Here is a 17,213-nt window from a genome sequence, read left to right as displayed (position 1 = left end):
TTGTAAGGCCTCCTCAGACAACCATTTTGCCTTTTTGCATTTCTTTTTCTTGGGGATGGTCTTGATCACCGCTTCCTGTACAATGTGACGAACCTCGTCCATAGTTCTTCAGGCACTCTATCAGATATAATCCCTTGAATCTATTCAGTATCACAGTAATCCAAATGTATGCCCTGACCAGTAATGCTGAAGAAGTGGAAGTTGAATGGTTCTGGTCCCTCACTTCACAGCAAATAGATGGGGGAAAAAGTGGAGAAACAGTAACAGATTTTATTTTTTTGGGCTCCAAAATCACTGCGGATGGTGATTACTGCCATGAAATTAAAAGACGCTTGTTCCTTGAAAGAAAAGCTACTGACAAACTTAGACAGCATATTAAAAAGCAGAGACATCACTTTGCTGACAAAGGTCCGTATAGTCCAAGCTATGGTTTTTTTCAGTAGTCATGTATGGATGTGAGAGTTAGACCATAAAGAAGGCTGAGCACCGAAGAACGGATGCTTTCAAATTGTGGTGGTGGAGAAGATTCCTGAAAGTCTCTCAGACAGCACAAAGATCAAACCAGTCAGTCCTAAAGGAAATCAACGCTGAATACTCAATGGAAGGACTGATGCTGAAGCTTCAATACTTTGGCCACCTGATGGGAAGAGCTGACCCACTGGAAAAGACCCTGATGCTGGGAAAGACTGAAGGCAAAAGGAGAAGGGGGCAGCAGAGGATGAGACAGTTAAGATAGCATCACCGACTCAATAGACATGAGTTTGAGCAAATTCCAGGAGATGGTGATGGACAGGAAAGCCTGATGTGCTGTAGTCCAGGGGGTCGCAAAGAGTTAAACATGACTTAGTGACTGAACAACAACAACATTCTCTATCTCTCGGGAGTGATAAAAAGTAGACTCAAAGAATCAAAAGTCACATTGAAGTCTAAGCTTCCTACACATGGGAAGTGACCCTAATCTTCCATACTTTTGATAGAGACTCAGCATTTTTTGGAGGTACAGTTTTTTTTAAAAACATATTTCCTGTTCAAACTGTGTAGCCATATATTATGTTCAAATTGCACATTATTTCCTACTGTATGTAGATGGATTGTATACTTTCTCAAGACCTCTTCAACTCTAGGACTCTATGGATTTAAGGCCATGAAGAGTAAAGCTTCTCTGCCAAGGTAAGAGGCTTGGCTTCTAATCCTTATCTATTATAACCCTTTAAAGGACAACATAATGAAAAGATCTACAGGTGTGTAGTATCAAAAGCAAATGTGTGGCAGAAAATATTACCAAAGTAATGACATTGATTATCTTTGAACTTTGAGATTTTGAGTTATTTTCTTCTTTCAAATTTTGTTTTCTGAAACCTCCATAATTAACACATATTAATTTTACACCGAAATAGCGGAGAGTGCAAATGCAGCAAAGTATCACTTTTATGCTTCATTTCTGTGCAAATGACCTGGCTTTATCATCTGTTAGCCCACAGCTGAACTGGCTGCTGGATGAAGTAGGCCAGTTTGCCCTTTCTTCTTTTTCCTCTTTGTGATGCTACACACTCAGTGTTAAGGGGCAGCATTCCCAGAGAGAATAACTCTGGTTGATGACACACAAGTACCACTCTTCTCTGCTACAATCACTCCTTTGTGAGCCTACGGTGCATCATGTCTGGTGGAGACTTAAGAAAAAGCAACTGGCCCTGACTGAGGAGAAAGACATCCCATTTTATTTCTGAGGCTAAACCTCACCCTCCTGAAGCACTGAGTTCTAGAAATCTTACCTTCATCATGAGCACCCTCCCCGATGGGGATCCCAACATACACCATCACATTAACTGCATCAGACACATCTAAGTGAAGATTTGTTGTGCCAACTCTTCTGTCTTCTGCTGTTATCAAGCCTGAAGATAAAAGGAAGATATACAAGGTGAAAGGCAATATTCTGTATTATTATAATTATTTTTTTCATTTTTGGCCGAGTGGCGTGGCATGCCAGATCTTTCCTTGACCAGGGATTGAACCCACGCCCTATGCAGTGGAAGCATGGAAGCTTAACCACTGGACTATCATGGAAATTCCTTGGATGGAGTCTTTGAGAGGAAACTTTCTAATGCTGTAATGTATGTTTTATGGACTGGGCTAATAGGGCTGTTATGTAAATCAATGATAAAAGCAAACATTAAAACCATCCTGGATACTGTCAACTTCTTCAGCACCTGTCACTCTGCCCTCTATCATCTCTACACGTGATACTGATTACAGATCTCCCTTTTCAAGTAAAATGGAAACAAGAGTGTCCAAAAAGATCAGTTATGGCCTCTCCCTCATACCGTAGGCATTGTACATCTTGGGGCCCAGATCGGGCCTTACAAAATAGCTGGGTAGCCTGGAGGCCAGATTAAGCCTGCCATCTCGCTTGGTATATTCTGGCAGAGGAAGGTTCTCCATCAGATCTTCAAACCTACAAAAAAGCATGAGAGATGACTTAGGTTGTTACAGGGGAAAAAGGCAAAGAGGTGGAGCTCACTTTTCTGTGATTACTTTGTGATAGCTTCAGCAAAGCACAAGTCTCTCAAGATGACTTACTGTAGTTCACTAACCTTGTTGGCATCATGTCCCGAAAATCTTCCCCAGGAGGCCAGTCCTTGAGTTTGAGCACCATTGGCTGCCCATCTTCTGACCGTAATCGCTCTGGAAGACGGAGAGCACTCCTATAAATATCTGCTGGGTTGGCTATTTCCTGATTCTCCAGTGACTAAAAGGTTTAGAAAACTCTTTTTTTTTTTTTTAGTTTGCAAACCTCTATAATGGATTAGGTGGGCTTTGTTTTCTTTTTCTTTTTTTTTTTTATAAATTTATTTATTTTAGTTGGGGGCTAATTACTTTACAATATTGTAATAGTTTTTGCCATACATTGACAAGAATCAGCCATGGGTTTACATGTGTTCCCCTTCCCGGACCCCCCACCCACCTCCCTCCCCCTCTCATCCTCTGGATCATCCCATTGCCCCGGCCCTGAGCCCTTGTCACATGCATCGAACATGGAATGGTGCTCTGTTTCACATATGACAATACACATGTCTCAATGCCATTCTCCCAGAACGTCCCACCCTCACCTTCTCCCTCAGAGTCCATAAAATTGTTCCATGCATCTGTGTCTCTTATTCTGTCTCGCATATAGGGTTATCGTTACCATCTTTCAGATTCCATATATATGCATTAGTATACTGTATTGTTGTTTTTCTTTCTGGCTTACTGTGTATATGTACCACAGCTTCCTTATCCATTCATCTGCTGATGGACATCTAGGTTGCTTCCATGTCCTGGCTATTGTAAACAGTGCTGCGATGAACATTTGTTTTCTTTACCCTCAGAAAAACCATGGTTGAATTTTTCCATCTCAAAGTGAAAGTGCTCCACACAGCCCATGTGATCATGTGCTTAAGTCCAGGTAAGGTCTGGGAGCCATGTGATTGCCATGAGAGCTACCTGGTTGCCACCATGATAGACTATTTCTCCCACTAAAAGGATGTATCAATAATTTGCTACTTTAGGGGTAGGGCTGGGCATATAGATGCTTACTTTCCAGTCTGCTTTTATAGAACCAGATATCAAAGCTACTTACTGCATATGATCTCGAAGCCATCCCAGAAATCCCGAACTTTCACATCGGAAATTATAGCACAGTTCCTGCAGTTCACCAAGTCCACATCCTGGTCTCCAAATTCCTGGCTAAAGGCTTCTGGCTTCCAGAGTTCAGACTTGAGCTTTTTATGTACCCCTGAAACCAGCACTGGCTGTGGAAACAAAAGTATCTTAATCAGAGCCATGTAGGAAACACTTAACTCAGGGCTAAGGATAGAATAGGAGGGTTTCCTGAGGACAACCTCCTCTTCTCCATGATGACTGATTGATCCCTCCCAGTTTCAGAATCCATGGTTTCAACATGTCAGCTACAGAAAATGAAAACACTTCTATTCTGTCACTATACTTGATTCTCACAGGGTGGGGGTGGGGGTGCATTCCAGAGAAATCACTTCTATTCCCCTTGTATGTACCATTAATTTGAGGTGAGAGGATGAAAAGCTAACAAGTGCAACTCAGAATATTTCCTCACATCTCAAATGAAAAACTATCTAGACAATTCCATAAACTCCTTCCTCACACCTGCTAATGTATAAAGTTCAGGAAGTGTTATCACACTATCACACAGACTTGTATGGTCTTGAAACATTTACCTAGAAAAGTACCACCCACTTCCACCCACTCTCGCCTCACCCCATATCTCACTTAAGGATTTTCCTCTAAAGGTGTCATTAATGCCATATCACAACCTCACAGGAATTTCAATTGCACTTTTAAGAACACAGAGCTACACAGTTGAGAAAGAAAAAAGATCCACAGTGTATTTTATGAATCTTCTGATTTTTAAAAATCAAAGAAAACTCAAAGTAGCAAGGCTGTCTACAACAAACTTACTGTATATCTAAATCTCCTCGGCAGAGTATCTCCCAGAGAGAACTGAAACTATCCTGCTAGCTTTGGTGGGTGGGCAGGTAGACAGCCGACCCTGGGATCTGCTTATTCTTGCTTACCTGGCCTTGCTTCCAACACTCCCGGAAAATCTTCCAATTGTTTTTGTTGCTGGGGTCATGAAGACACAAAAGTCTTCCATCACAGAGCCAGGAATGAGAGGTATGGGGGTCCAGCACATTTAACCCCATCACCATCTCCTTCACTTCCTTTTGGGTATCAGTCAAGTTACAGGCCCGCTTTGCAGCATCTGAGGTTTTCTTATTTTCTACCACTGAGGCAATGATGTGGTCAAGGAAGTTGGGTAGGCTGGCCTTGTTCTTCACTCCCTGCCAGACACAAATCCATCAGGTTAGTATGACTGAGGCATCATCAGTAGAGTATTAAAAAACAGTCTCACAGTTTTATTCACATGGAGTTCTGATCTACCTGATTCAATTTCATAAAAGTTATTATGAAGTCTTTTGTGGTTGGAAGGGGAGTCTATTAAGTCAATATCTTACATTTTCCCAGCCTCCATATTCTGCTTTTTATTTGTGAAAGAAAAGTACAGAAAGATCCCCTCAATTGCAAGAGATTTGAGACCTAAGAAATATCTCTGGGGACTTCCCCGATGGTCCAGTGGTTAAGATTCTATGCTCCCATTGCAGGGGGCATAAGTTCAACCCCTGGTCAGGGAAGATCCCACATGCTGCATGGTACAGCCAAAAAAAAAAAAGAAATATATTTGGCCCACTTTAAGCATATGCACATAGACTTTAGGGATCACAAAATGCTACAGCTGAGTGAAAAAGATCATCTACTTTGAGGGTTATACATTTTTTTCTGGCCAGCATGTTCAAAGGATATAATACTTCAATTAAGTAACTGAGGTGACTTACCAAGGCAGTGACTTTTTACTAGGGAGTGTACCCAATAAATATTTGTATCCAAGAGAACTGTATATTCTGAAAGTAGTCTCCCACTCTTCAGTTTGTCCCCTACCAAGAATCTCTGATTTGTTTTGGTTGGTGGGAAAGGCCCAGAGATACAAGTGACAAACCTAAGCTCACAGATGTGAAGGAAGGGGAGGGCTTCTGTAAACTTGATAACCCAATGTCTAAAGTATCACTAATCATTATCTCTATAAAGTATATATAACCATATAACATCCTTGGAAAATTTAAAAAGAAAAAGGAGAACTGGGAGTCCAAGCCAAGTACAAATAAAACAGAGGTCAACGTAAATTCAGAGGTCATTTATCCAAAAGAGAAACAAATAACCCACACTGTACAGGGCTCAACCATCATCAGATTTCAGTCAGTCATAAAATAGAATGAGAAACATGTTTATGTACTTGTTTGAAATGATCTCTGAAATACATAAACTGAAAATTAAGAAGCAATGTTTAAAAATATCTGTGTAAAAAGAGGAGGAAAAAACTATATACTGTATGTATTTTAATATCACAGAAAAGACAATCATGAAACAGTGGTCGCCTACAGAAAGGGAGGCAACAGTGAGAAGAAGCCTTTTCACTGTATCTTTTAAATTTAAATTTTATATCTTTTGAATTTATTTGTTCAGTAAATGCTTACTAAATACCTACGTATCAAACATTGTGGCATTATGGCTATCAGGTGAATAAAACAGACAAAAATGGGGAATTTCTGGCAGTTTAGTGGTTAGGACTTTGTGCTTCCACTGCTGGGGACCCAGTTTGATCCCTGGTTGGGGAACTAAGATCCCAAAAGCCGCACAGCATGGAAAAAAAAAAAGACAAAAATGCCTTTAAGTGGTGAGACAGAAAATAAATAAAACACAGTAAGTCATAAATAATAGATGCAGAGGAAACATATGAGTGGAGGATGGGAGTGGAATGGACTTTAAAAAAGAGTGATCTAAAAAGAAGGCTTACTGAAGAGGTAACATTTCAGAAAGGAGGAGAGAAGGCTGATGATGAAGCAGGCCATGTGGTGACATGGAAAAGACAGCTCTTGGTGGAGAAAAGGACACATGTACAGGCTCTGAAGAGAGCATGCGTAGCCATGTCCAAGGAAAAGCAAGAAGGTGGGTGTGGCCAGAGCAGAGTGGACAATGAGAATGGTAGTTGAAGTCAGGGAAGTGAGGAGAAGATAGGGCTGGAACATTATAGTCCACTGAAAGGACTCTGTTTTTATTATGAAATTGGAAGGCCTTGAAAGATTTTAGGCAGAGGTGATATGATTTGATTTATATCTTAAAAAGGATCATACTAACTGCTCTGTTGAAACTGAGTGTAGAGTGGAAAGGGAAGAAATGGAGATTACTGCAAGAATTCAGGCAACAGAGGATGTTATCTCAGACTAGAATGGGGAAGCAGGGGAGCTGATGAGAAATGGGTGTGCTACGAATACATTTTAGCAATCAAACTGAAAGGATATGCTAATAGATTAGACACAAAATGTGAGAGGGGAGTCCCAAATGACTCTAAGATTTTTGGCCAAGCAATTGGAAACCAGTGACCAAGAGAGGAAAAAAATAAAGGAAATGCAAGTTTACAGGCAGCAGATTAGGAGTGTGGTCTTAGATGTATTAAGTTTGAGGTATCTAGTAGATATCCAAGAGGATACCACATAAATGTATTGCCTATGTTAAAAAAAATTAGCTACCTATTATTACCAAGAAAATAAAGTGATTCCTGCTGATGACTGAAAAATTCCAATGTCTCAGTTTCTACTAATTTCCTAACATGGCACAAAAGCTTTACTACTTAAAAGGATCTCAAACATTCCCCAAACTTAATATAAAGAAAGATCTTATCAGTTGGGACTGATAATGTAGAGAACACAAGTCACTCTATACCTTCTAACCTAGTTATCAGATCTCTTTCTGATGGTTCTTTCATGGAAAAGCAGCAAAGGCTAGAGTTTTAGGGAGGACACTTACTGCTGAGGATGTAGAGAAGACCGGGGGAAAGGGTATGCCTGTGTCCAAGGGGGTTTGAGGAAGCTTTCCGGGCCCGGAGTGGAGGAGGTCTCGAAGGCTAGAGCCTTCAGTTTTGTTGTTGGAGGCAGTGGGACCCAGTAACAGACTGTTAAAAAGCTTTGGAGTCAACGGAGAGACCTTTGCAGTGGAGTTGAACGAGTCCAGCCCAAAGGGTGAATGAGACTCTTTATTGAGCACCGACCTCAGGGACCCTGCTTCTGTAAGAACATAACCGGGAATAGCATTAGGCACAAGGAATACCCAGCAGGCAACTGACTCCTAAAAATCAGCCAAGTGGGAAAGAAGAAAGACTCTTCCCTCCCCTGCCCCACAAACTACATACAGCCTGTCTGGGCCAAGCCTGATGAGCTATGACTATGGCAGGTCTCATGGCCAAGGAGAAGCTCTCCTACTTCCTATCTTTTCCAGATATGGATTTCAACTTCCTTTTGTTCCCATTCATCTTTTGTCTCCCTCACTTTCTTTTCTTTTCTTTTTTTTTTGTCTCCTTCACTTTCTAAGTCAGTGCTTCTTCAAGCGAGTCTCCAGAATACTTGTACTGCAATCACCTGAAGTGCTTGTTAAAAATGGAGATTCTCATTTAATAGTTCTGGTAGGGCACAGGAATCTTCATTTTTAACGATTCCCCAGGTGATTCTTGTGCCCATCAAAAGACAAGTCTAGCCCTCCTGGCCAGCAATACTGGCCGAGTAACAGGGCAATATGGGAAGATGGTTAAAAACCTCATATCAATTCTGACTAAAGAGGTTTGGGGTAGAGCCCAGGCATGTGCCTTTTTAAAAAAGCTCCATTTCTAGAAAGAAGTTGAAAGAGATTCCCTCATTTCACGTGACCAGCCAGAGAAAGCAAGCAGCATGTTTCAAAAATGTGGATGGTAATGTGTGAGTTTGAAGAATCCCAGAATAACTCAAGTGTTCCACCCACAGGCAGGGCAGGGGCTTGTGGTAATCTCACCTTTTGTTTCTTCTTTAGCCTTCTGAGTTGCTAAATCCGCCAACCAGTGCAGGGCAGAGGAGGGTGGGGCTGTGTCAGGGCAAGGGGGCCTGATGGCTTTTAGCTCACTATTGCTATTTGATGTCGAACTGTCTGCTTTCAGAGGCTCATCAGCTCTGCTGTCAGTACTGTCAGCTTTGGGAACATGGTCTGTCTCTGGTTGTGTTCCCGGTGCAGTTCCTCCTCCGCCTGAGAAGGTGGTTTCATTTCCAGAAGAGGCACTAGGGTTTATGCTAGGAAGCTATAGCACAGAACACCAAAATGATTAAAGTGCTGTCCTTGTGTAGAAAAAATACAATGCAAATACTAAGGACTGCTGACACTAAATAAGTCTGGGAAAGCAACTTGGAATTGTCCCATAAACTGCTATTTCACTCACTCATTAATTTAATATATATTTATTGAGTCCTACATGTGATAGAAACTATGCTAGGTTCTGTGGAAAGAGCAATGAACAAGACAGGGTTTTTGTTTGGCATGCCTGAGGCTCAATTTCTGCAATGGCAAATCGTGATCAGAACCTGACTGCACAAAGCTGTTCTGAGGATCAAATGAGACAGTATATGCAAAGAGCTCAGCACAGTGTCTGGCATACATAAATGCTCAATAAAAAGGTTACTATTCTATTGTTAAATTTTCCAGATGATGTGTTCTAATATATCAATTCTACTGAAAATATATCTTGAGATTTCTCAGGGTTAATCCTTGTACCTCTTATTGATCATGTGTAGCATTCCTGGAAAGTCCTCCGAAAGTAAGCAGTGTGTTTTTTGTTTTTAAATAATGTCTTATTCTTAGTGGTCACCATCAAACTAGAATGACCGCTACCTCTGACAGAAAATGGGAAAATCACTGTCTCTCTATGAAGGCTTAGGATGCTTTCAGATGGAATGATCCCAGATCAGCGGGCCAATATTCATGTTTCTTTCCTCAGTACCCAACATGACAAGGCAGGGTCCATGCACACAGATAAGACTGTATTCCTAGTGACCTTTTCTATATTCTTTATCTACATAAAGACCCTGAGGTATAAATCCTGACAAGATGCAAAGAATCTCTTTGTGCTACTTATCAACCAAGCCTGAATTGGTTTTAAAGACAAATGAAGAGAAACTCACACAGTTAGGGGGAATTTAAATCCCTCCAGTAACTGTATGGGCTCTCTCTAGACAGGCTTCCCTATCCCCTAGTTGCTCAGGAATCCAAGAGTAGCCTGGGTCAACAGAGGTGAAAATGGGACATTTCCTGGAACAAAGAACTTAAGTTTCTCTCAGTTTACCTGTGAGAAACACCACTTTTTCACACCATTTTACCTGTGACATCCCATTAGTGACAGCAGGTCTCAACACAGATTTGTTCTGCCGACTAATACAAGGGCAGTTTGCTTTAATTCCCCACTTGCCCCGGGCAGCATGTACCATGTCTCCAATGTTGTAAAGAGCTGGAAAAAAGATAATTATAATAATAATCAACCTTGGAATACTTTACATTATCTCTCTCAAGCCTTTCAACATTTCAATGAAGTAGCAGCTTGTACCCTTGATTTCTGATGATGAAAGTGAGACTCAGGGAAGTTAGGTTATTTGCTTAAGTACATAAAGTTGGTAAATGAAAGTACTAATACTTTAACCCAGGTCTATCTAGCACTAATGTTCTGTACACATTTAACCACTAAGCTACACTCCCTCCCTCCTCTAGTAAACATTAACAAGGTGTCCTTCAGCAGAAACTCTAAGGGTAGATTCCTTAATATTCAAGCATATATAAACATTTTGAATTGTATACTTGAGATTTAGGTACTTTACTATAAGTTATACCAATGAATACTTTACACAAACATTTAACCAATGCTTAGATCAGCAGGGAGCAGGCATCTCACTACTGCACTCAGGAAGCTCTTCTGCTTGCATACACTGGGGTATAAAGATACAGTGGGTGGCTCCCCAAAGTGAAGGAGACTATAGGCAGGGGATTCACCAGCTTCAGTGTGTGTGTGTGTTAGTGAAAGTATGGAAGCTGGAAATAGACTTCCTGGAGGAATCACTGAAATAAGTTGCCATATGACCATTCATTCCTACTGGTAAGGTGCCTTCTTCATGGTTTCAAGAGCTCTAATTAGCTTCAGCTGGATTTTTTTTTAAATTTATTTATTTTTGGCTGCACCATGGGGTATGTGGGATCTTAGTTTCCTGACCAGGGATCGAACCTAGGCCCCCTGAATTGGAAGCATGGAGTCTTAACCACTGGACCATCAGGGAAGTCCCTCAGCTGGATTTTTATAAGCCTAAAAACAAAGGTCTTTCTGGAAGCCAGGGGACTAGCTTTTTCTTTCCTTTTTTTCTTTTTGCCATGTTACACAGTTTTCAGGATCTTAGTTCCCCAACCAGGCTTAAACCCGGGCTCTTAGCAGTGAGAGCACAGAGCAGAGACCACCACAGAATTCCAAGACAAGCTTTTTCTATTCTGGCCCTGCTGACCATAGGAATGTAAAATGACATCTGAAAAGCAACCAACCCCTACACCCAGCAAGGTGAGGCAAAGTATGTGCCCTTGCTGCAATCAATCAATCCAACATTTCTGAAGATTCAAATTCTCAGAGAAATCTTGTGAAGCTTAAAAACAGTCAAGCTGACATAAGCCATTTTACCAAATTTTATAGTGTATAAATTATAACTTAAAAATATTTTTCTCCCACCAAATCTAAAAAAGGAATTCCTTTTACCTGTGCCGGGGATTATCTGTGTGGGCATGAGATTCTCTGGTTCATGGGACTGCCCCTTTGCACACTTCAACCAGGAGAAAACCTCTTCATCACCCATCTCTTCTGTCTCTGAAACGGAAATGAATGACTTTCCTATTTATGAGGGTCACAAGATGTATCTCTCTCAGTGAGTGAGAGTTCAGACTCTAAAGGCCAATTTTCTCATGGGTCAAAGAAGATCATAGATAACTTTTATTTATTTTTGGTTATACAGTTTGTGGGACCTTAGTTCCCCAACCAGGGATCAAACCCATGCCCCCTACCGTGAAAGCAGAGTCTTAACCACTGGACCACCAGGGAAGTCCTTAACTTTTAAAAAATACTGCTTCACTGAGGTATAATTTACATAAAATTAGTTCAACAATTAAAGTGTTCACTTCAAATTCAAATACGTTTGAATTTTGACAAAGGTATCTAGTTGTAGAAAACAGTATGACATTCAGAATTTAGAACATTACTATTCCTTCCCAAAGTCTCCTTTAGCCCTCTGCAGTCAATACCCTTTCCTCAACCCCTGGCCACTAATGATCAAATTTCTAACACTAAAGTTTTGCTTCTTCTAGAATTTCACATTACTGGAAACATATGGTATGTCATCTGTCATTTGTGTTGAGATATTTTCATTTGGCATAAAGATTTTGAGATTCATCCATATTGTTCCATGTATTAATAATTCATTCCTTTTTATGACTGAGTGCTGTTCCACAGTTTGGATGTACCACATTTTGTTTACCCACTCATGAATAGTTGGACTGCTTTCAATTATTGGTGAATAGTTGGATTGTTTCCAATTATTGGCTATTATGAATAAAGTGCTACAAACATTCAAGCACAAGCCTTTGTGTGGACATATTTTCATTTCCCTTATACATACCTAGTTGATGTTTAAATTTATAAAGAAATAGATACACTGTTTTCCAAAGTGATGGTACCATTGCATTCCTACCAGCAATGTTTAATAAGTTTTAGTTGCTCCATATCCTTGACAGCACTTTGCACTCTCAGTTTTAAAAATATTATCCATCCTAGTGGGGATAGTGGTTTCTCATTATGGTTTTAATTTGCATTTCCCTAGTAAGTAATGAGTTTTTTCCATGTGTTTATTTTTCATTGACCTATCTTCTTTGATGACATATCTGTTCAAATATTTTTCCCATTTAAAAACTGGGTTGTGGGGACTTCCCTGGTGGCACACTTCCAATGCAAGGAACTTGGGTTTGATCCCTGGTCCAGAAAGATTCCAGATGCTTTTCCTTGTCTTTTTAATGTTCTAATTTTTTGGCTGTGCTGGGTCTTAGTTGCTGCGTGGGCTTTTCTCTAGTTGCAGACAGTGGAGGCTACTCTCTAGTTGCAGTGTGCAGGCTTCTCATTGCATCGGCTTCTCCTGTTGCAGAGCATGGGCTTTATAGGGCACTCAGGCTTCAGCAGCTGTGGTTCCCGGGCTCTAGAGCACAGGCTCAATAGCTGTGGTGCACGGACTTAGTCGCTCCACATAATGTGGGATCTTTCCTGACCAGAGATTGAACCTATGTCTCCTGTATTGGCTGGCAGATTCTATCTAACTGAGCCACCAGGGAAGCCTTTCCTTGTCTTTTTTTGAAATTATTTATCTATCTAGTCAGTTATTTTTGGTTGTACTGGGTCTGCTGTAGCAGGGGCTAGTCTTCCTTGTGGTATGCAGGCTTTTCATTGCAGTGGCATCTCTAGTTGCAGAGCACAGGCTCTACACTCAGCAGTTGTAGCACCCGGGCTCAGTAGTTGGGGCTCACAGGCTCTAGAGTGTGGGTTCAGTAGTTGTGGCATATGAGCTTAGCTGCTCCGCAGCTTGTGGAATCTTCCCGGACCAGGGATCAAACCCATGTCCCCTGTGTTGGTAGGTGGATTCCTATCTGCTGTACCACCAAGGAAGCCCTATATTGTTATTACTTTTGCTTTAAACAATTATTTTTTTAAAAGATTAAAAATAAGAAAAAAGTGTTTTGTATGTACCCACATATTTACCATGTAGCACATTCTTTATTCCTTTGTATAAATCCAAATTTCCACATTGTATCATTTTCTTCTGCCTGAGTAACTACCTTTAACGTTGCAACATGGGCCTGCTGGTGATAGAATGATGAATTCTAACACTTTTTCCATTCCTGGAAAATGACTTCACTCTAGAAAGATAATTCCACTAGGTATGAATTCTAGGCTAATAGGTTTGTTTTCAGCACTTTAAAACGCTGTTCCATTGTCTCTAGAGTATAGTTTTCTGACAAGTTAGCTATCATTCTTATCTTTGTTACATAATATGCATCTTTTTCCTCTTGTGCTTTTCAGCTTTTCTCTTTACCACACTGTTTTTCAGTAAGTAATTAGGATGTGCTTTGGTGTGTTTCTCTTAATGTCTTTTTTATTTGAGGATTATTGTTGGACTTGTAACGTTATAGCTTTTTCATCAAATTTGGAAAAATTTTGGCTTTATTTGTTCCAATATTTTTTCTATCTCTGCTCTCCTGCCCTTTTTCTTTTTGGAACTCTACTTACTTGTTTAGGAGACTAGCTGATGTATCTGGTAGTTCAACAAGGCACTCTTCAACTTATAAATTTAAGTCCTCTGTCTGTACTTAGTTTTTTATAGTTTTTATTCTATGTCTTCAAGTTCACTGTTTCTTCTGCAGTATCTAATGTGCCATTAATCCTACTTAGTGTAATTTTTTTTGAGATACTTTTCATCTCTAGAAGTTTCATCTGGGTCTTTTACATGTCTTCTATGTTACTCATTATGTTTTCCTTTATGTCCAAGCATATTAAAAGTATTTTAATAGCTGTTTTAAGGTCCTCTTACAATAACTCCATCATCACTGTCATTTCTGGATTTGTTCTATCGATTGTTTTCTTCCTCCCAGATTACTGGTTGTATTATACTGGTTGCATTATTCTGCTTTTCCGTACACCAGATCTTTCTTCACTGAATGCAGAGCTTTGTGAGTTTTATGTTTCAGAGTACTGGATTTTGTTGTAATCCTTTAAAGAATGTTTGGTTTTACTGTAGCGTATAACTAAGCAATTTGCAGATGAATTTGATCCTTCCAAGTCGTGCTCTACACTTCATTATGGCAGCTCCAGAGCAACCTGATTCTGGAACTACGTTAGTCCTACTACAAAGGGTATGACTCCTTTGGACTCTATCCAATGTCTCTCTACTCTGGCTGGTGGGAATACAAATTGTGAGTTCTGTGTACTATTAAGTTGATTGGCTTGAGGACAGTTTCCTCTGATGCATGTGCAGACCACTATATGATAAAAAAAAATTGAGATAATTTCTCTATATCTGGTGTTCTTTCTGTAGCACTTCAGTACACTGCCTCAGATTTTAATCTCGGTCTGAACTTGTGAGATTGCCAAACTCTATTTTAATTACGTTTCCCTGTCGTACAGGCTAGAAACTGCCTCCAGGCAGTAAACTGGGGCAATTATAGGACTCACCTTGTTTCTTCATTTTTCTGAGGGAATACAGACTCAAGCTGCCTGTTGTCCAATATCTGAAACTGAAAGTGTGAAAGTCTCTCAGCTATGTCTGACTCTTTGAGACCTCACAATACATGGAATTCTCCAGGCCAGAATACTGGAGTAGGCAGCCTTTCCCTTCTCCAGGGGATCTTCCCAACCCAGGGATCGAACCCAGGTCTCCCGCATTGTAGGCAGATTCTTTCAGCTGAGCCACAAGGGAACCCAAGAATACTGGAGTGGGTAGCCTATCCCTTTTCCAGCGGATCTTCCCGACCCAGGAATTGAACCGGGGTCTCCTGCATTGCATTTCAGGTGGATCCTTTACCAATGGAGCTATTAGGGAAGCCCTATGAAACTGTGGTTTTGTATATTTTGTCTGATTTTCTTATTGTTTATGATAGGAAGGCAACTTATGCAGAAGTTTATCTTTCATGGGCAAAAGTGGAAGATCTTAGCTATGTAACATGTAGTATCTAGTGAATGTGTTAACAACTTGATATACATTATCTCATTTAATCCTCAAAACAATGCTGTGAGGGACATACTTGTATTATCTTTTATTATCTTTTATATATTATCTTTTATATCTTTTATCTGTTTTATAGACAAGGAAATGAGTCTGAAGTGAAGTGAAGTGAAGTCGCTCAGTCGTGTCCGACTCTTTGCGACCCCATGGACTGTAGCCTACCAGGCTCCTCCATCCATGGGATTCTCCAGGCAAGAATACTGGAGTGGGTTGCCATTTCCTTCTCCAATGAGTCTGAGGGGTTAAGGAACTAGCCCAAGATACCATAGTTGGTATGATAAGATACAGAAGTAGGATTCAGATCCCAGTAGTCTAAGCTCTAAATCACTGTTACAATGGTTACACTGTATCATAGAAGAGGGAAGAATGATGAAATCAAGGGGCAAGGAAGATTTTTGGCTGGTAATAAGATAAAGCAAAAAGAAAGTGAAGCAAAGGATCTGAGGAGACACTTTTCCAGGGAAGATAAACATAGGGCCAAAAAACACATGAAAAGATTCTCAACATTAGTAGTCATCTGAGAAATGCAAGTTAAAATCACACGATATACTACTTCACAGTCACTATGATGGCTATAATCAGACAGATAATAACAAGCGTTGACAAGGATGTAGAAAATTTACAATCCTCATACATTGCTGGTGGAATTATAAAATGGTGTAGCTACTTTGGAATACAGTTTGGCAGTTTCTGAAAGGGTTAAACATAGAACTGCCATATGCCCCATCAATTCTACTACAAGGTATAGTCTCAAAAAAATGAAAACATACATCCACACAAAAACTTGTAACAAATGTTCCACTATTCATAACAGCCAAAAGTAGAAACAACCCAAATGTCCATCAACTAAAGAATGGATGATGAAAATGTAGTATATCTATACAATGGAATATTACCTGGCAATACAAGGAATGAATTATGTGCTATAACAGGGATGAAACTTTGAAAGAGTATGCTAAGAGGCCAGTCACAGAAGGCCACATATTGTATGATTCCATTCATATGACATGTACAGAATAGGCAAGTTGATAGAAACAGTAAGCAGACTGATGGTTACCAAGGTTTAAGGGGGGAAGGAATGGGGAGTGACTGCTATTGAACGCAAGATTCATTTTTAGAGCAATGAAAATGAAATTAGATAGTGGTGATAACTATATAAACTTGGGAATATACTAAAAACATTTGAAGTGTATACTTTAAAAGTTTTAACCTTCTCAGTTAGGCTGGAGTATTGGCAATTATAAGACCTCACAATGTGACAAAACATAAGCTAAAGAAGCGGCACAAAGCCATTTCTGCTTCAGTTTCCAAGTCCACACCTTCACTGACAGTTTACCTTCAGCTGTATAGGACAACATTTGCTCACCACTGCGTGGTCGGCTTTTCCTGAGCCTGTAACAGTCAAGGCAGACCCCAAATCCACATTTGCGACAAACCCAGTGGATGTTGAAGAGGGTTGTTTCACATACATCACACATCTCCCGTACACCTCGGACCGCTCGCTTCCATGCCACTTTCTCTGGTGGAAAAAGGAAGAGGAATACTGTTGGCACTGATCATCCTGAGTGAGAGCAAAAGATCCCAGATCCACTGATTCCCATTCAAGAGTTTTGTCTAGCAATTAAACTCAAAGATTCATGAAGTTTGTATTTCTCTAATTGTAAGAGAAACAAAATACATGTAATTTCTAACATTTATGAACAAGCGTCAGTGAGAATGAATGCCATATGTTGTCACTTAAGATACTATAAAATTTTCAAATTGGGGAAGTTTGAAATAAGAGGAATTTTCTCTTAAAGTATAGGGCATAATTTTATAGTACAATATTCTTTGGTCTAGAAATAGGGTATAGTATCTCAGAGACATGGAAATACCATAAATGTATGAATAACATGGGTTTAAGGTATGAAACACAACAACCAGTAGCACTTAATCTATTCACAAACC

The 17,213-nt window shown here is 40.1% G+C and overlaps 1 protein-coding gene across 9 annotated transcripts in view; it reads right to left on the bottom strand.

Moving 5' to 3' along the window:
* The window catches only part of KDM3B (lysine demethylase 3B), a 61,923-nt gene that overhangs the window by 6,581 nt on the left and 38,129 nt on the right, over positions 1-17,213 (bottom strand). For 4 of the 9 annotated variants that reach the window (XM_081500782.1, XM_081500780.1, XM_081500778.1 and 1 more), the window contains 10 exons: positions 16,603-16,785; positions 11,207-11,314; positions 9,798-9,925; positions 8,446-8,725; positions 7,432-7,688; positions 4,587-4,853; positions 3,617-3,788; positions 2,592-2,682; positions 2,322-2,452; positions 1,773-1,892 (listed from right to left, as the gene is read on the bottom strand). In XM_081500782.1, the coding sequence (XP_081356908.1) occupies positions 1,773-1,892; positions 2,322-2,452; positions 2,592-2,682; positions 3,617-3,788; positions 4,587-4,853; positions 7,432-7,688; positions 8,446-8,725; positions 9,798-9,925; positions 11,207-11,314; positions 16,603-16,785 (1,737 nt within the window). Of the gene's footprint in view, positions 1-1,772; positions 1,893-2,321; positions 2,453-2,587; positions 2,683-3,616; positions 3,789-4,586; positions 4,854-7,431; positions 7,689-8,445; positions 8,726-9,797; positions 9,926-11,206; positions 11,315-16,602; positions 16,786-17,213 lie in introns of all 9 variants that reach the window. The other 5 variants (XM_081500783.1, XM_081500779.1, XM_081500785.1 and 2 more) reach the window with 3 other exon arrangements.

This window comes from Giraffa tippelskirchi, chromosome 6, assembly GCF_054371585.1.
Source record: "Giraffa tippelskirchi isolate mGirTip1 chromosome 6, T2T-mGirTip1v1.2.pri, whole genome shotgun sequence".
Classification (NCBI taxonomy): domain Eukaryota; kingdom Metazoa; phylum Chordata; class Mammalia; order Artiodactyla; family Giraffidae; genus Giraffa; species Giraffa tippelskirchi.
Note: the sequence above shows the minus strand (reverse complement) of the source record. Positions and strands in the feature narration are given on the sequence as shown.